The following is a 20112-nucleotide window of genomic DNA, read 5'->3' as shown; positions in this document are numbered from 1 at the left end:
TTTAGTGCTCTTTTAGGCTTAGCCGTTGTGGCTGGGCCCCATCAGTCTTTTTAGTGATATCTGAAATGAAAGCATGCATTTTTATAAAGCAAATAGAAGAACATCAGAGTAGCAATTATCTCCTGAAGCACCTGAATCACAATCTCCATGTTCCACTGTTGAGTTTTTCTTCTGCTCCGGAACAGATGACTGCTTTAGATTCTGGCAAAGGGAAGCAGTCATGGCTCAGCATTGCTCCGCTCGGCGTGAAGCAATTCTTTCTTTCAATAAACACGTGATGCAACAGAAGCAACAGGCATTTGGCTTCTTTCACTCTGAGTTTCCAATTTGTTCAACATTCAATCAACATTAACGCTGTCTTTGTCCTGGAAGTTTTAGACTTTTATCTGCTAGAGTATTTTTATTACATTGGTACGATGGGCTTGTAGGATTTGCCGGGCCCTGCCAGTGGGGCTGTTTCTCTTGTTCTTCTCCACGTGTCTCTGAGACTGTCCTGACAGGCTGCTTCAGTCATCCTGCTGTGTTCCAGAGCACTGCCCCAGGACTCTTTGCATAACGTTCCACAGCACCCGGTGCCCCTTGGCTCCTGGCTGCAGCCCCAGGACACAGCCTCCCTGCTCTTTCTACACCCAGGAAACCTTAGTGAAGAAGGACTTTGCAGGAAGAGCTGGAAGGAGGATGAGCAAAAGATGTTTGCAACCTGTTCTGCAATTCCTCCACGCTCATCACAGACAGAACCTCAGGAGGACTTTGTGGTTGTTTGTTTTGTTTTTAATGAGATTGGCACTTAGCTCTTCATTTCAATCAGAAAACATCCTCAGGCCTGAAACAGAGCTGAGAGTGTAACACCGTAGGTAAGGGAGAACTGTGCTCCCTAACCAGGCAGACGGGGAGCCAAGCCTGCTTCCCTGTTGGACAGTAGAGGGGTGGATGCTCATTCCTTGTTCAGACTGCACAGCTATTGGAAGCCACGGATGCTGGGTCTCACGCTCTCTCATGCTTGCTCCAGGCAGGATGTTGGACTTCTCGCAGTACAGTCTGTCTGGTGCGGTTGCCTCCTTCTTCTTCATCCTGCTGACCCTGAAGCGTCCAGGTACGACCCCTTTCTTCCCTTTCCATATACTGTAATGCTCTGGAGATCCAGTCCTGGGGATCAGTTCTAAACTCTAAGGACTGGCACACGATTTCAGAGTGTGGGCCCAGTGGCCAAAGCACCTGGATTCCAAAAAGGGCTCCTCCACTTCCAGCTGTGTCACCCTGGGGAAGTTAGCTGAGCCTCTTATGCTTTGGTTTCTCCACCTTTATGGTCATAATAATGACAGTATGTACACCTGAAGGTTGAGCATTAAATGAGACCATGAATGAGAAACACCTGACCAGTGGCTGGAACTTGCTAGTGTTTTCATCTATTCTCCTACTTCTGTGAACTTTGGGGGTAAGACAAACAGCTACTTCTTTTTTATTTTCTAAAGATTTTGTTTTTATTTATTTGAGAGGCAGGGGAGAGAGAGAGAGAGAGAGAGCTGAAGCCAGTAGCCAGGAACTCCATCTGAGTCTCCCACAGGGTGATGGGGGCCAAAGCACTTGGGCCATCATCCACTGTCTTCCCAGGTGCATTATCAGGGAGCTGGGTCAGAAGTGGAGTAGCCAGGACTCGAACCAGCAGTCTGATATGAGGTAACAAGCATTGCAAATGGCTACTTAACCTGCTGCACCACAATGCCAGCCTCATACCATGAACTCAGTAACATAAAAGTGCTTGGAAATAAGAAAACTAGAAGGAGACTTCCAAGAAATGGACTTGGAAGCCTCAGTAGTTGACTTGTTTTTTAAAGATTTATTTATTTATTTGAAAGTTGGAGTTACACACAGAGAGAAGGAGAGACAGAGAGAGGTCTTCCATCTGATAGTTCACTCTCCATTGGCCACAATGGCCAAAGCTGCACTGATCTGAAGCCAGGACCCAGGAGTTTCTTCCGGGTCTCCCACGTGGGTGCAAGGGCCCAAGGACTTGGGCCATCTTCTACTGCTCTCCCAGGCCATAGCAGAGAGCTGAATCAGAAGAGGAGCAGCTGGACTTGAACTGGTGCCCATATGGGATGCCGGCACAGCAAGTGGCAGCTTTGCCCGCTGTGCCACAGCACCAGCCCCAGTAGTTGAATTTTGGCAGTCAAAATGTTATACCTTGAAAAAGAATTATGAAATGTTGATGTCAGAGACAAAAGTCAGAGCCCCAAGGAAAACATAGAATGACAATTTGATTAAAAAAAAAACAAAAAACAAACAAACAAATCTTGTGAAGATGTCAGAAGGTGGACTCCAGACTTGTGCTGTGGAAGTTTTGTGAGGTTATGAGGCCGCCATCCTCTCTCTTAGTCATGCTGTGGTTTCCTAGTTTGTAAAGGACTGGCATGGCCTCAACCCTTGCTTCAGATTTGGAATAAAAAATACAAACAGATCTCCACCTAAGTTTAATGATGACTTTTTGAGCAGCATCTATTTGACAAGGTGAGGTTTGCTCCTGGAGGACTGAGTGTGCACAGAGAAAGGTCAGGCGGCTGTGGGGCATTTAGATAGAAAGAACACAGCATAAATGACAGACGAGGTCCTGAAAGTAACAACGCGTGCCAATATTAAACATCTGATGTGCAGGTAGCAAGGAAGGTCAGACATGATTTAGAATTGGATTGCAGGACTCAAACTCTATGAACTTAACCCACCACAGAAGGTTCTCATGGACCATGCATTGTGCTTAATTCAGTCACGCAGTCACCTTCTTTAGAGAAAGGGTAAGAAAAAGAAAACCTCAGTTCCTCACCTAGGACAAGAATGAGTGATCCTGAGATGCTGAAAAGACTAATCAATGAGTTCCTTATCTAAATTTTAAGAAACTAATTAAAATGTTAATCACTAATAATAATCAAGTTTTTAGTAAATAAATAAATTTATGTATTAACTTCCTTGAGTATAAAAACAACCCAGACATGATAGTTTTAGTGTCTTAAAGATGAAGAAATTAAGATCATACACCTCAAAGACTTACTGAGAATAATAGATTTGCTCCAAATTGTCCAGCTAGTGAGTGACAGGTTTGGCATTTTTGCTCAAATTTTTGAACTACATTGACTTTCAGTACACAAAGTTGTGACTGTAACAAAGGAGTACACAAAGAATCCTGGTGGAGTTCTCTAAAACGTTGAGAGCAAAGCCCACCCCTCTCTGTCTTTGTAGGTTGGAGAACCCAGAGCAAGCACATTGGTCCTCCTGCTGGCATTTCTGGCTGACGCTTCCTCTTTTGTGCTCTGATTTGTAGATGACTTCAGAGTGACTGGTCCTTCCCACACTATTGTGGCTATGGTGGGGCAAGAGGCCCTACTCACCTGTCAGCGCCTTCCCAAGAAGACTGTGGTGCACACGGAGGTGAGGTGGTACCGCACAGAGCCCGGCGCACCTGTAATTGCATACCGGGATGGAGCTGGGATGACTGAGGTGCAGAAAGAGGAGTACCGAGGCCGAGTCGAGTGGATAGAAGATGGCATCGCAGAAGGACGTGTGGCTCTGAAGATACGCAGCATCCAGGCTTCTGACAACGGACAATACTGGTGCTGTTTCCAAGAGGGCGACTATTATAGTGAAACAAGCTTGCTGCTCAAAGTAGCAGGTGAGTATCTAGGAAAAGACATAGGATTCTGGAGAGAGGAGCTTATTAACATATGGGAAGGTTATTGCCAGTTGAAGAATTCCCGTTGAGTCATTAAAGCCATTCCTAGTGCCCCATAGTCTACTCTGATGCACTTAAAACAAACAGTTCTGAAATCTTTAAAACAAGCTCACTTGTGAAATATTCTTCCAAATTTAAAACTTACCCAGTTGACTGTTCTTGAGGATTATTTGAAATATAAGACATGTAGTTCCTAGGAACGTTGAAAAAATTATTTATTTGTTTGTAAAGCAGAGTCACGGGGGCAGAACACCTTGCATCTCTGGTTCACTGCCCAGATGGCTGCAACAGCTCAGTTTGGACCAGGCTGAAGCCAGAAACTCCATCTAGGCCTCCTACCTGAGTGGCAGGAACTGAAGTACTTGAACCATCATCTACTGCTTCCCATGTGTATAAGCAGGGTGGTGGATCAGAAGCAGAGTGGCTGTGACTCAAACCAGCACTGCCTCATGGAATGTGGGCATCCCAAGCAGTGGCTTAACATGCCAGGCTGCAGCACCTACCTCATTCATTAGCAGTTTTTCTGAGGCAAGAGTTTGTGCCACCTAAGGTTGGTGTGCAAGAGCAAGTCGACTGCTGAGTGAGTGAGCCCAGCTTTTGCTCCTCATCTGTGTCTCAGTTGTTCCTTATCCCCCTTGGGGACTTTAAAAGTCCATGGAAGTGGAATTAAAAGCTTAATTTATTTCGGTTGAAAATTTTTGAAATCTACACATGGTTGTCTCATGATAGGCATTTTCTGTGAACTTTCTGGAGAGTCCTTCTGTTTGGGGTGACTGAGGTGTGAGAACTTTTCTTTGTCAATGCCCCTGGGCAGAAAGCCAGTGATGCGGCTGAAGAGGTTAACGTTGTGCTCTCACAGAGATGTTCGTGCTCCACCATTCAACAAACGGGGCACTTGCAGGAGGCGTAGGGACACCCTGTGAACGGCAGGTTCTAAAGAATGCTGTTGTATTCTTCCATCCTCTGCTTCACACCCCAAATGTGGCCTAGATCTACTAAGCCCAGGAGCCTGGAACTCTGTCCCTATCTCTCACATTGGCTCAGGGACACAAGTCCTTGGGATGTCTTCCAGGTGCATTTGCAGAGAACTGGAACAGCTGGGACTTGAACTGGTGCTCACATTGGATGCTGGCATTGCAGGTAGCAAACCTGCTACACCACTACAGCAGCCCCCACCACCCCTGTTAATACTGCTTCTGCTGTATTTCACGGATTTTGGTACGTTGTGAAAATATAGTTCCCTTTGAGCTTGGGAAGTGTAGTGTAGGACAGAGAAAGAACTTCATGGCTCTGTAAGTTGTCCTAAAGTAGGATTTCTCAAAGCCACTCTTGCCATTGAAGGGGGATATCTAGACACAAGGAACTCTGCATGGAACTTCCATTCCACACACTGCAGTTTATGTCTATCCCAAGGTCACTACCACCAACCTCCCCCCACAAAAAAAGGAGAGAGAGAGAAGATTAATTCTCTTTCAGGTGATTTGTGACTTTATCTTTAATATTGTTATTAAATATAAACAATTTAATATTGTTTAAATTAGATCATATTATCATCTGAAATGTCAAAAAGAAGTGCCTGATACAAATAATATTAAGATTAAAAGGCAGGGTTAGTGGCATCAAAGAATTCATGGGTCAGTGATGACACACCTTTGTTTGCTGTATTAAAGAAAGAAGTAAAATGTTATTCTATCTCCCGTCTCCTATTCCCCTGTCTGCATCTGAAGAAGCATGCACTCAGATGCTGAACTTAAAAGACACTATAGGGGCTGGCACTGTAGCATAGAAGGTAAAGCTATCTTCTGTAGTGCAGGCATCCCATGTGGGCACTGGTTCAAGTCCCAGCTGCTCCACTTCCAATCCAGCTCTCTGCTGTGACCTGGGAAATCAGTAGAAGGTGGCCCAAGTCCTTGGGCCCCTGAGCCCATATGGGGTACCTGGAAGAAGCTCCTGGCTTTGGACCAGGTGAGCTCTGGCTCATATTTGGGGGAGTGAACTAGCAGATGGAAGTCTTTTTCTCTGCCTCTGTAACTTTACCTTTCAAATAAATAAATAAATCTTTTTTAAAAAAGAAAAGATACTGACTGGAGAATGAAGGAAGTGGACCTGAACTCCAGATCTGATGAGAAGAACGCCTTAGACCACCTTCTGCTTCCCTGACCCCTGAGTGCCCACCCTCGCCCGTGGGCAGCATCACTGGGATCCCACTGTGTGTGATTTGTGCTGCCATCATTTGGGGCTCAAGGCTGTGACTTCTCTCCACAGGCCTGGGGTCGGCCCCTCGGATCCACATGGAGGGGCCTGTGGAAGGTGGAGTGCAGCTTGTGTGCACTGCAGAGGGCTGGTTCCCGGAGCCGCAGGTGCGCTGGGAAGACAGCCAGGGAGAGCAGCTGCTGTCTGTCTCTGAGCATCACATCCAAGATGAACATGGCCTGTTCTACGTGGAAGCCACCCTTGTGGTCAGGGATGCCTCCACAGAGACCGTGTCTTGCCTCATCCACAACCTTGTCCTCAGCCAGGACAAGGCGTCCGTCATCACCCTCCCAGGTCAGTGCTCCGCCTTGGGACCAGCTTGCTCAGAGAGCCATGGCGCCTCCTGTTTCTGGTCAGGACAAATCTCACGTTTAGTAATCTCTATTAAAATCTATAAAACATTTATAATTGGAATAGATGCACTGTATGTTGACTAAATAACTGTTGAAAGTACTGCAGTTATTTTCAAATTCTACCTTGTTTCTGCATTGATTTTTTTTTTAACCACAAGTATTCTAAGAAAACAAAACTATATTCCTTCAACTGAATTTTTTTTTCTATGCTGCATTCTGCCAATTAGGCCTAGGGACCTATCAGACAAAAATAAGCAAGGTGGAGAAAACTATTTACATAGCATCTTAATAGTGTTCTCACTTATAAAACAACAAGAACAACAAAAACCAAAGAAAACCCAATAAAATGATATAGTGTTAAATTTCTCATGTCACTATAAAAATAACAAAAATATTTTCAAATAATTTTAGTGGCTTAATCCTATTGATAAATTATTTAATGATAAAGATCATATTTATCTATATAGCTATAAATAGATATTTTGAATCACATAGGTTATTGACTTTGAATCACAAAACTGGATTAAGATTTTTGAGGCAATCTATATTTGGCTGTATTTTATTATTCTGATTCATATAAATGAGTAAAGAAAAATTAAATGTTATATGTTGATGTTAAAAGAAGACATATATATTTATAAAATATTAACTTATAACATTTAATTTTTCTTTACTCATTTATATGAATCAGACTAATATATTTGTGACTCATATATATATATACACACACATATATATACATGAGCTTATAATGTCTCAGCTTGGAATTACAAATGTTAAGTTTATGTCCTCATATTTTTATATTTTCTGAGTATTTACAAAATTAATGTGTATGCTTTTTATAACTAGTAGTTAAATATCTGCAGAAACAAACAGAATTATTGGGTGATAATACTGAGAGCATTTTTTTGTTGTTCAGAAAAAAGGAAAACTAGCAGGAATACTAGATGATCTGTGGTAAAAAAATCAGTATTTTTCATCATTTCACATTGCATATTGAACTCTCCAATGAAATGTAGAACTTGCTTTGTTTCATTTTACTGTACTTGATTTATTTTATCTTTTTAGATAACTTTTCTCCTTTCTTTTAGACCAATTTCCTCAATATGTTATTCTCATTCTTTTTCCAGAGAAACTCCAGTCTGAGATGGGTGAGTAAGACCTGCCCCTCCCCGCCATGCCTGGTGAGCCCTGTGGGCACAAAGCTCGTGGCACCAGGCTGAGACCCTGTAACCCAAATGGGAAACCAAGGCATGGATTCAACAAGTCTTAGGCTCCGTTCATATTGGCGTGACTGGCCAAGTGCAGGCTACCACGGTCTCCTTTAGGGCCTTTCCCACTGTATATCTGCCAGGGGCGGGTTCCAGCGAGCCTCATATGGACACCTAGATGACACAGACACCACCTCTGCTGCATGTAGGAGACGAAAGAGCTGCCTTCTGAGTGTTTGGAGATGGCGCCTGGCAGTTGGCCAGCCCTGGGGGCCATTTTCAAACTTCCCTAGAGTGAGAAAGGGCAGTGTCCTCATCATAATTGGAGGTCACTGCCTCCACTCTCTCCTCTAACCCTGCCATGGGTTCTGCACCTGCTCCTCATCCCAGTAGATCCCTGACTTCATCACTGCAGAGAGGAGGCTGTTACGTTCTTTCCTAGGTGCCACCTGGAACCCTATGACTGGGGTGATAACTTTCTTGCATTTTTTTTTAAATTTATGGTTGGTCTGTTGGTTTTATTTTATTGTAGTGCAGATAAGTGGTTTAAAAAATAACTTGTTGTAACCCCTTTCATTTTCTGTTTTCCCACCTTACACGCCTTACTCCTGTCCAAGGTCTCTTAGCCCATGATGGCTGCTTCTGCCCCAGTGCATATGAGCCTGGGTCACTCATTTCCTTCTCCCATAAATGCCCGCCCACCCTCCATCGAGACACCTGTCACAGGAATGTGTGTGCATTTGTGTGTGTGCCCCCATGTGTGTGTCAGTAGAGCTTAGGTCTACCTTTCCTTTCAGTCTATGTAAGAGTTCTTGAGGAAGATCAGGTAACACACCTTGATTTCTGTTAGATTCTGGAGTGAAACATTTGACCCCATCAGACCATAAAGATAAGGAATAGGCCTTAGGTCAAAGGTAACTCCACATTCTGGGGACAGACAGGTGCCTGTGAGCCCTATCCATCTAAGGCAGCTCGTCTTCTGCCTGTTCTGACAGAAACCTTAACCCATGGAGCTTGTTAGTTACAGATCAGGACTTCAATTGGGTGTTTGGAGTAGGTTGACCCAACTGTCGTCCAGCAGTGAGATCTGAGGTAAAGAATCATCCCTGAGGCTGGCGCCATGGCTCACTATGCTAATCCTCCGCCTACGGCGCTGGAACCCCGAGTTCTAGTTCCAGTTGGAGCGCTGGATTTTGTCCTGGTTGCTCCTCTTCCAGTCCAGCTCTCTGCTGTGGCCTGGGAATGCAGTGGAGGATAGCCCAGGTCCTTGGGCCCTGTACCCGCATGGGAGACCAGGAGGAAGCACCTGGCTCCTGGCTTCGGATCGGCGCAGCACACCGGCCGCAACACGCCAGCCATAGCGGCCATTTGGGGGGTGAACCAATGGATGGAAGACCTATCTCTCTCTCTCACTGTCTAACTCTGCCTGTCAAAAAAATAAATAAAAAGAATCATCCCTGAGTTCTCTGAGACACCTCCACATGCCCATTGCAAACCAGGGACACAAAATGCAATCCCTGTCAGGTTCTTCCCAAGTCATGCTCACTTCCGGGAACACAAACAAGGTGGAAAATTTGAGCTTCGTTTTGCCCACTGTCAGGCTAGGGGAGAAGGGCTGAGCCCCAGGAGCTTGGAGGGTGGTGTGCTGTATAGCTGAAGGGCCCAGGTGCTCTGTGGCTGTCTCTGTGCTTTTGCCATGAATTAGAGGCCAAGGGAAAGGACCCACACACGAGGTTGCTGCAAACCCAGCCTGCTCACAAATCCTGGGACTAAAATTCCAGTTCCTACTCTGGCAAAATATGCTATTGGATTGAAAAAACAGTGACTGGTTACTTGAAATATTATGTTCCAAGCAATATGCCAAGTGCTTTGTAAGAATTGTTTCATTTTTCTTATAGTTATAAAGGTTAACAGATTTATCCTCATTTTATATTTAGGAAGCAATATTAGAGGCATGTGTGGTTTGCTGAAAACTGTAAGAAATTCTGGTGTTTCCCTTTATAATCATTGTCTATGTAACCTAAGAGTGCAAGTTCTTGGTCACCACAGTTTTGGCAACCCATTAGTCTCTATTTTTTTTTTTTTGACAGGCAGAGTGGATAGTGAGAGAGAGAGAGAGAGAGAGAAAGGTCTTCCTTTGCCGTTGGTTCACCCTCCAGTGGCCGCTGCGGCCAGCTCATCGTGCTGATCCGAAGCCAGGAGCCAGGTGCTTCTCCTGGTCTCCCATGGGGTGCAGGGCCCAAGCACTTGGGCCATCCTCCACTGCACTTCCGGGCCACAGCAGAGAGCTGGCCTGGAAGAGGGGCAACCAGGACAGAATCCGGTGCCCCGACCGGGACTAGAACCTGGTGCGCCGGCACCGCAGGCGGAGGATTAGCCTAATGAGCTATGGCAGCACTGGCTAGTCTCTATTTTTTCCCTTCTTTAAAATGAACAGATTGACTTTAAGCTGCATGATGGTGCCCAGTTCTACAACACCAGATGTAAGGTGAATCAAATTGGCATTTGAATGATGAGAGCACGTCACTGAAGGTGCTGATTGACAGCACAGGGAGGGTAGGATGACAAGACTGTCCGGTTTCAGGGCATTAGTACATAATTCAGTGCACTTCACACTCCAGATGTGATTGAATTTTCAAGTGAGTATTCAGAAGGCATTTCAGGAACATACATCCAATATTAAAAAACCAGACAACAGGCCGGCGCCGCGGCTCACTAGGCTAATCCTCCGCCTTGTGGCGCCGGCACACCGGGTTCTAGTCCTGGTCGGGGCACCGATCCTGTCCCGGTTGCCCCTCTTCCAGGCCAGCTCTCTGCTGTGGCCAGGGAGTGCAGTGGAGGATGGCCCAAGTGCTTGGGCCCTGCACCCCATGGGAGACCAGGATAAGCACCTGGCTCCTGCCATCGGAACAGCGCGGTGCGCCGGCCGCAGCGTGCTACCGCGGCAGCCATTGGAGGGTGAACCAACGGCAAAAGGAAGACCTTTCTCTCTATCTCTCTCTCTCACTGTCCACTCTGCCTGTCAAAAATTAAAAAAACAAAACAAACAAACAAAAAAACCAGACAATAAATCAGAGCACTAATGATGTGAAAGGCTGGATGCTAAAATTTATAGAAAAAGGAGATTATGTATAGCTCCCAAGGTGATCATATCAGTATAGAATACCAATTATTAATATTAAAATATAATGATTACCTAGTACTTTAAACTTTGAATTCAGGAGAAATGGGAGCTTTGTATATCTATAATGCTCCCAATTCACTGAATTCCATACTTATATTTTGCTTTCTTTCGTTCCCATTAAAGTCAACATTAGCTCCTTTTTTTTTGACAGGCAGAGTTAGACAGTGAGAGAGAGAGACAGAGAGAAAGGTCTTCCTTACATTGGTTCACCCCCCAAATGGCTGCTACAGCCAGCACTCTGCACCAATCGAAAGCCGGTAGCCAGGTACTTCCTCCTGGTCTCCCATGCGGGTACAGGGCCCAAGGACCTGGGCCATCTTCCACTGCTTTCCTGGGCCACAGCAGAGAGCTGGACTGGAAGAGGATCAACAGGGACAGAATCCAGGCCTGACAATAGCTCTTAATTACCCATGTCTAGTAGGGTAAACTGGTTTGAGATTTGATTTGTGCCACAGGTCACAGACAAGGGGAAAATCCTCCTAACAATGACAGAGAAGAAGAAATGGCCTTTTCCATTAAGTGATTTGAGACTTATGGGTGAAAAAATAGTAGCAAACTATTGCTGAGTTTATTTTTTCTGATTCTTACCCTTATCTTCAGATTTCAACAAATATGCATGATAATATTGCTTTTGGTAAATTTTAAAAGATAAAGCAAACAAAATATTGGAAATAACTGGAGTCACGTTTTAGATAGACTAGAAGGGAATATCTGAATGCTAAAATTGTGTTGCCAGTGAATTTCTTCTCTAGAAATACACTTTGCAGATTTTGAATATGATATAATAAGGATGTTAAGTTTTTGGCCATTGACTTCTGTGCAGAGAATCTGTAATTGTATGCCCGTATTTCTATTGTAAGTGGTCTCAGCATGTATTAAACCATCTTTACATTTGTCATAAAATGACAACCTTCGATTATAATAGAGCAAAGTTGGTAGAGCATGGCCTGTGGAGAACTGAAATTGCTATACAGCGGTGGTCCAGGAAAGCCCTCAGTGAAGATCTTGTCCATACTGGTAGAACTTGACATTCATGGTTGTACTGCATTCTGTGTTCTGTCAAGTGCCCCAATTCTTTCTCTTAAGGTTTTACTCTAAATTACGTGAGGACATTGAATCTGGTATGTGTCTTTAAACTCACATACATATAACCTTGGGGAAATAAAATATGGTGGCTGGACTGGACTTATGAGGTACCAGAAATACTAACTTGAGGAAGATTTCTTCAATTATCTTACTAAAAATCCACGAGAGACCCATTTACAACTCCTTCCCAATTATCAAGTTTAAAGCATTTGCATCTTGCCCATACTCCTCTGCTCACATTGTATGGTGATCCAGGGGCTTTATCTGGGTCATTTTGTTTAATTTCACAGCAACTTAATGATTTTGGCAATAATATGACATTTTTATAGTTTAAGAAACTGAGAGACATATTAAGAAATAGTTTAATATCATCCAGATTTGAAGTGATAGTGTTCATTTTATCCTGTGAGGTTTAATGATGGAATTATTTTATTATTGATCTGTAAACTGAATAAATTACAGGTAGGGGTGAGTGGTGGTTCAATCAGTGATTGGGATTGGCACACATCGTGAGATGGCTTTTCCTTGGACAAGAACGACCTCTACACTGAGTCTGTGAAACCCTCATCTTTTCAAAAGCCAGCCTTGGGCATCACATGGGGCGTTCTTGAATACTGGAGATGTCGGTGCAGGTGCACCATTTACTCCATTTTTATTCTTTCCTTTGTGTTTTGTCTTCATATTCACCAGCTTCCCTAACAGTGATTGGACCTTCCCATCCCATCGTTGTCAGGGTGGGAGAAGATGTGGAGTTAACCTGTTACCTGTCCCCCAAGGTGAATGCACAGAACATGGAGGTGAGGTGGGTCCGATCCCACCGTTACCCCGCTGTTCATGTGTATGTGGACGGGGACCATGTGGCTGGAGAGCAGATGGTGGAATACAGAGGGAGGACTGCTCTGGTGGGTGATGCGATCCATGAGGGGAGACTGACCCTGCAGATACACGGTGCCAGGACGTCAGATGATGGGCAGTACCGGTGCCTTTTTGAAATCGATGATGTCTACCAGGAGGCCAGCATGGATCTGAAGGTGGTAGGTAAGGATTCTAGACATGTGTTCTGGGTTCAACACCTATGCTAACATACTGACATGCTAACTCCTAGGACATTTCGCTGGCATTTGAAATTTTTTTTATCAAATGTATATTGAATCCTCTGGTGTCCAGAACTGTCACAGACACTTAAAGACCACAAGCTTAAATGGACCAAAGTTAATTCTTTGAGTATAGAACTTGTGTTTTTCTCAGTCTGTCCATAAAGTGACCATATATTTAGGGACATCTAAGAAGATTACTCCCTAATTTTACACAGGACTCATTATTCCTCAGTGTGTTATTAAATTTCTGAAAAATGTGATTATCAGGAAGTATAATAATTTGAAGACGAAAGTAGATCTATCATGGAAGCAAAAATGAAGATTGGCATGCATGCCAGGGATGGAGAAGATAAAACCACTTCCCGCCTCACTGCTGATATTTGTGAGAATTGATTTTCCAAGGATAGCAAATGCTGTTGAAGACAGGCCAAAATCCTAGATGTTACACAAGTTCCTCCCATGCAGTTGTTTTCCTCCCATGCACTTTGAATCTAAATTAATAAGCACCTTTAGCAAGTATCCATAGCAGCGCGCATCAAGAAGTAAATGGGCTCCGTTGTTTTCTGCCATTGGACATAGATTTTAAGAGTTTGAGAGAACACTCTTACTATGTTTTATCTTGTGCATGTGATCCATGCCTTGGTAAAGTTATTTTGTTTTCAGGGACAGAAGAAAAAGGTTGGGTATGAAATTGTGTTTTACTTATTAATCTATCTGAGGGTGATTTGGCAAAGCAACAACAACAACACCCAAACAGAAATTACAAACAAGACAAGACATGCTCCAGCTGCTTTCATCTGAGTGGAGCGGATTGCCCCTTAAGATCTGCTGTTTCCCCCAAGCCCTCTGAGTCCCCTCCTCCCTCCCAGGGAAGTCACTGATTGTAGAACTGAGTCTCTCCTCCCCAGGGGTGGGCTCTTCCCCACTGATCACTGTGGAAGGACTGAAGGATGGAGACGTGCAGGTGATGTGCACTTCCGATGGGTGGTTCCCGCAGCCCCTTGTGCAGTGGATGGACAGACACGGAGAGGCAATGCCATCATTTTCTGAGGCCCTGAGTCAAGACAGCCGTGGGCTGTTCCACGTGGAGACGGCTTTATTGGTGGCAAGGAGCTCCATTGTGAACGTGACTTGTTCCATCAGCAACCCCCTTTTGGGTGAGAGGAAAACAGCAACCTTTTCTTTCTCAGGTGGGTGATTCCATTTATTTCCGCTAAGTTTGGGGAATAACTGTCAAGACCAACCCAGACTTATTTGTTTTATTACTTCTCATGAAACACCTGCTGTCTCTTGCAAATCTGATCTTTAGGAGATCCACTCCTCCGAGTTTCTCCCTCACACACCCACCCAGATCCCTAAAGTTAGGCTTATTATTGGATATACACTAAGTTACATTTTACTGTATCTGAAAAATCCCTTCTTCTATTGTGAAAATAAATAGTATTTTGCTTGTGTTTTCCCCTCATGGTGAGTTTTCTTCCAGATCAGAAATTAATTTTCCAGGAAGGGATACTTGGTTAGGATACCCACATCACTTATTGGAGTGCCTGGGGTCAGGTCCTGGCTCCACTTCCAATTCCAGCTTCCTGATAATATGCATCCTTGAGGCAACAGGTGGTAGCTCATATACCTGGGAGTGAGTGTTGGAGTTCCCAGCTCCCAGCAGTAGCTGTTATGGGCATTTGGAGAACGAACCAGTAGATGGGAGATCTCTGTGCCTCTCTGCCTTCTGAATACATAAAGTAGACACATTTTAAAAATTTTTGGAAAAAAACCCAATTTCTCTTATTGCCTCTTCATGGTTGTGGACTGTGCAATTTTATCCTTTTGCACTTCAGCTATTCCAGGGATGGTGTGATATAGTTGGGAAAGATAGGGGGAAAACCTTTGTGGGTGTTGCATGTGTGTTTCTGAGAGGAGTAAGAACTAAAGCAAGACACAAACGTGTTCTCTCCTCAGCATCCATGGAGCAGGCAGGAGTGGACCAAGTGCCTCCTCAAGAGGCCCAATTCTCATCTCCTCTCCAGGCAAGGATCTACTCAGATGAAAAGAATGATCTCGATATTCTCCCATTTCATTAATGGGGCTCTGGGGTTTCCATTTCAGAGTCCAGGATGAATTTGTCGTGGATCATACTGCTTATGCTGGGACTGCTTCTTGTTGTGGCTGTAGGCCTGAGTAGGAGGAAGAGCCGTAAGAAAGGTAAGTTAGAAGAGCAGCAGGGTGCAGTACACTTGGTAGTGGGAAGCTCACTACTCCCACTTGCCGGCCTTTCTTTTCAGCCATCACACATAACAGACACTCAGTAAATATTTAGTAATTAACAGGACATCAAAATCTATGGTTTCCATTTACGTAATTGAGGATCAGTGCTGCATGAGATTGGAGTTTGCAGCGGTGGTAGAAGCCAAAGGACTAAGCAGCAGCAATTTGCTTTCCCACTGTCTGTTCCCCAGTAATTTAGTAAGGGGAGAGGAAGAGGTTAGTGCACAGTTGTCCTTGTTTCCAAGCTGAAAGCTGAGATTTCCCTGGGACTCTGCGGGCATGGACATTTTCATTTCATCCATATTGGTGATTCCCGCTCTGCTGATAAGGACTTCTCATATATGGATAGAGAAGCTGTTTTGTGTGTTCCAGAAAGTTCTTTCACTTTAAATTTTTTTGGTCACTGAGAGTTATGCTTACCTGTTAATGGCATGAAGTTGATACTTTCTGTTATTGGGTCATTATCACAGATTTTCTTTCTTTGCAGCAAATGTGATACCAGATATAAATACATCACACTCAAGATCGATTGATTCTGAGAAAACCACAGATATGATCCATGGACATTTGAACAGCCAGATACCCAACAGAGATCTGACTACCTGCTCCTCGTGCAGGGCCAGGAGGCACACACCCCAGGGAGGTGGGACTGAGAGGTGGAGGGTGGGAACAGGAGAGGAAAGCTCCCCAGTGTTGAAAAGGAAGATGTTGTGAGGAAGGGCATCACCTCTGTGTCACCTGAGACTGAGGTCTATTGCAGTGGATCATTATGGAAATGGGTACTGGGAGACCAGCATTGTGGTGCAGTGGGTTCAGCTATAGCTTGCAATGCTGATGTCCCACATCAGAATGCTGGTTGGAGTCCTGGCTGCTCCACTTCTAATCCAGCCCCTTGCTAATGCACCTGGGAAGGCAGCAGAGCATGGCCCATGTGCCTGGGTCCCTTCCATCCACATAGGAGACCTGGATGGAGTTCCAAACTCCTGGCGTCTGTCTGTCCCAGCCCTGGCTGTTGCAGCCATTTGGGGAATAGAACAAGGTATGGAAGATCTGTCTCTTTTTTTCTCTTCATACATGCACACACACACATGTATACATATATCCTCCCTCTCTCCTTTCCAAATAAGTAAATAAATATATTTTTTAAAAAGGAAGTGCATACTGAGCCATCATCCATTCTCCAAATCTCCTCCGTGTGAAAGGGGTTCATCGATGAGAATGTCCATGGGTCAGAATCTCCTTGACCAGGTCTCAAACACCTCTCCTTGCACAACATGGGCAACATACACCACATCTGCACCTGCCCCGAATCTTCCTGCTCCGGGGCTCTGCATTCCCTGGTATGCCGATGGAGGTTCTGCAGAGTGTTTCATAGACTGAGGAGAGCCTCTTCAGCAACCTTGGAATCTGGAAACCAGGGTAGCATTCTGATTCCCAGATGTATTTCTCCTGTTACCTTCTGCTTGAAAGGGGCTTGCATGATCATCAAGGAACTGAGAGTGCTGTACCCTCACTCCAGCCTCCAACATGATCCGAGGCTGATCCTGCCAGGGATGTATCCTAGTTCACGCTCTGTGATACCCACCTACTGATCACAATCTGACATCTGATTAGCTGCACAACCTCTCTTTGCCTCAGTTTCCATATCTAGCAATAGGTTAATGATATTGCGTCCCTTATAAACTTATATGTGAGACTGGCTCACAATGGATCCATGACTCCTTCTGTCCCTCCTTGCCTGTCTGTAAATAACAGACCCACTTTGCATACTCTCTTGTGTGTGTGTGTGCCCCATCTCACTGGGCACAGATAAGCAGGTAACCAGTGCATGGTGAACCTAGACAGTAGCCATATTGCAATGGGTGTGAGAATATGGAGTATATGTATTATTCTTCCACAAGTGTTTACATATTTATTTTATTTAAAAAATTTCAATTCAGTAAAATAAGTACAATTCATCATTTGGATCATTTTAAAGCATGCAATTTAGTACTATTCCATATGTTCACAATGTTGTACTGCCACCATCGTTATTTTGTTGGAGAATATCTTCATCATCCCCTAAAGGAAACTCCACACCCACTAAGCAGTTGGTCCTCAGTTGTTCTTCCCACCAGCATCTGGCAACTACCAATTTACCCTTTGTCTTCAGGAAATTTTCTATTCTGGTTATTTCACGTAAATGGAATAACAAATGTGTAACAGGTTTGCTTATTGCCAATCCTAAGAAAGGACTCCCACTGCTTGGAAAATGGCAAATATCATCATTGCACCAACCTCTAGAAGCAGGAGTCCATACCTTTAGGCTCACTGCCTCCTGGGGTTAGATACAACCTATAGAGAGATAATCCTACATAAGACACAATTCTTGTTTTAGGCATTTGACCATTCTAGTAGCCACTCAATTTTTAAATGTCTTGTCATATTGTAATAAACTTGATTAAAATAAGATTTCCAGAGTTGTCCACCAATGAAGAATTAATGGAGTAAGCCAGATGATGAATTTATGGTCATTACTTTTCCAGAAACCACAAGCTATTTGGAGACCCCTCCCTGCTTGTTAACTTACCCACAGCTACAGATGAGGCTAATGCAGACACTGGTATCTCTGACATTGCTACAACTCTGAATCAAACAAGACATCTACCTTCACAATGTCTTTCATTGTCCACTTCCAGAAAGGCAGAATCCCATTAAAATGAGTGGAGATGTGATGGGTAGAAGAATCTTGTAGAATAAAACATGAATTTAGGTCCCTGCAGAAGAGATTCTAAAAATGCGTTTGTGATGAAATCTTTACTTAATATATACTAAATCGATCTTCTGTATATAAAGAGAATTGAAAATGGATCTTGATGTGAATGGAATGGGAGAGGGAGCGGGAGATGGGAGGAGTGTGAGTGGGAGGGAAGTTATGGGGTAGGGGAAGCCATTGTAATCCATAAACTGTACCTTGGAAATTTATATTTGCTAAATAAAAGTTTTAAAAAAATGCGTTTGGAAATCTCATGCTGAATTTCCAGAGAGTACAACAAGAGTAAAATATCCAGGGTCCAGGCATTTAGCTTAGCAGTTAAGATGCTCATCTCTCACAAAAGAGAGGGGTTCAATTCTCAGCTCTCATTCCTGGCTACAACTTGCCACTAATGCAGACCCTGGAAGGCAGGGGTAATGGATTAGGTAATTCCGCTCCTGCCAGCCACTCAAGAGATCTAGGTTGTGTTTCTGGTTCCCACTTCAAGCCTGGACTAGCCTTGGCTATTTCAGGTCTTTGGGGGAGTGATCCACCAGAGGTCTCTCTTTTTCTCTCTCTCTCTTTCCCCTGCCTCTTAAATAATGATAGATAAATAATTTTATTTTTAAAAAGTAAAATATCTTAAATGAACCCATTATTGTCTCTGTTCTATATTATAGTTTCATTCCCATCTGTTGTTGTGACACCTGTGTACAAGAGTCTGCTGTCCAGAAATCCCTCCTTATCACATTAATTGGATTAACCTATTAATTTTCCCCACCATTCATTAACCCCTCTTCTGCCTTTATCACCTCTGTGTAGGCCCTATCTTTACTTTAAGTGGAAGTTAGGACTCAGGGCTCTGTATTGATTCTTCCCGGTACAAATACTGCATTCAATACCACTTAGTGACTATGCATAAAGAAATTTCAACAAGAGGCTACACCTTCTCAGAAAGATTGTTAAAGTGAATTTAGCTTAAAGATCTGTCAGTAGTGTAGAAAAATCTAAGTGTATATTTTCTATTATCCACAAAGCAGCATTCATTTAACAACAGAAGCTCATATATCATATCATTGAAGGCATAACCTTGGTGCTAAGTAGCTGGTGAAGGCTTGGATACAGTAAAGACCAATAGAAATCCATACAGTGGGAAGAATATGGTCAAAAAGAAAAGTTGTAATATTTGCAGTGACTCTTTATCCATAAGGATATGGTTGTTTCTTCATTCCTACTTAGCTGTTTTCTCTCTGAAAATATAAACTGCAATACAAATTCCTTTGCCATTCACATTCTCACAAAGGATGCAATTTTGGATTTATTAAACAGCGAGAATTTGCTAAAGAAAATGGCTCACTCCACTCAGAAGACTTGATTTATGGTTTTGTATTGGACTTTGCCCCTTGGCAGATTCTAACATTAGAAGGCCATGGAGCACTGGCAACTGAAGAACACACAAGCAGAGCTATTACATTTCAATGGAGTTTAGCAGATTTCTGTTTATTTCCAATGGTGGTAACATGTATTGAGAAGTCATTGAAATGTGACCTTTCCATTACAACATCAACCTCCTCCACATCTAACAGCAAAAAAGGAAGAAGATATATATTTTCATTTTATAACTATTTATTTATATAAAAGGAACAGATTTTAGATATTATTATATGTACAGTTTTAATAGCATAATGATACTTTCCACCCTATCCTCCCTCCCTCTGGTTTTCTTTTAAATTTCACAATGACATAGTTTTAATGCAGTTTATAATCACAAGCTTAACCCTTCACTAAATAAAGAACTCAACAAGTGGTCAGTAGAAAAACCACTGTTCCTCAAGAGTATAGACAAGGGCTAGAAATAATCAAATCTCAAAATGTCAATTTTGCTCATATACATGGTATTTTTTCTTTAAATGTAATTAAGTGTATTTGCATAAACACATACTAAGCAACGGTTTAAGACCCATATACTTGTCTGGCATTATGTGTAACAAACCTTGCTGTCCACAAAGACACTGCTGTTCCCCATTGAGAACTGTACAGGAAATCCCCCCTGGATTTTTCCCAGTTTCCCTGTTTCTCTTCCTGCCTCTTCCTCTTTGAAAGGGGTTGAAATGGACCTACTCCACCCAGAACAGCTTTTTGGAAAACACACTTATAAGAAGCTTGAGTAGAAGCAGTCGGGGTACCTGTGGGCTGACACTTTATTTC

At 43.5% G+C, this 20112-nt stretch overlaps 1 protein-coding gene across 1 annotated transcript; it reads left to right on the top strand.

The window, feature by feature from the left end:
- The first annotated feature begins 1014 nt into the window (after window positions 1–1014).
- On the top strand, window positions 1015–15884 carry BTNL2 (butyrophilin like 2). Its single transcript, XM_062187172.1, has 8 exons — window positions 1015–1093; window positions 3314–3661; window positions 5987–6268; window positions 7458–7478; window positions 12499–12846; window positions 13814–14095; window positions 15012–15107; window positions 15658–15884. The coding sequence occupies exons 1-8, from the start codon at window positions 1015–1017 to the stop codon at window positions 15882–15884; spliced, it is 1683 nt and encodes a 560-aa protein (XP_062043156.1).
- The last annotated feature ends 4228 nt before the right edge of the window (window positions 15885–20112 follow it).

Source organism: Lepus europaeus, chromosome 3 (assembly GCF_033115175.1).
Source record: "Lepus europaeus isolate LE1 chromosome 3, mLepTim1.pri, whole genome shotgun sequence".
NCBI classification, from domain to species: Eukaryota; Metazoa; Chordata; class Mammalia; order Lagomorpha; family Leporidae; genus Lepus; species Lepus europaeus.
This window is presented reverse-complemented; position numbering and strand designations above follow the sequence as displayed.

Bases quoted from the DNA above. Each gene is read 5' to 3' on its own strand.
- BTNL2 (XM_062187172.1), top strand. From the start codon at position 1,015: ATGTTGGACTTCTCGCAGTACAGTCTGTCTGGTGCGGTTGCCTCCTTC. The intron at 7,479-12,498 runs GTGAGTAAGACC...CATATTCACCAG, and splicing joins GAAACTCCAGTCTGAGATGG to CTTCCCTAACAGTGATTGGA. The intron at 12,847-13,813 runs GTAAGGATTCTA...TCTCCTCCCCAG, and splicing joins CATGGATCTGAAGGTGGTAG to GGGTGGGCTCTTCCCCACTG.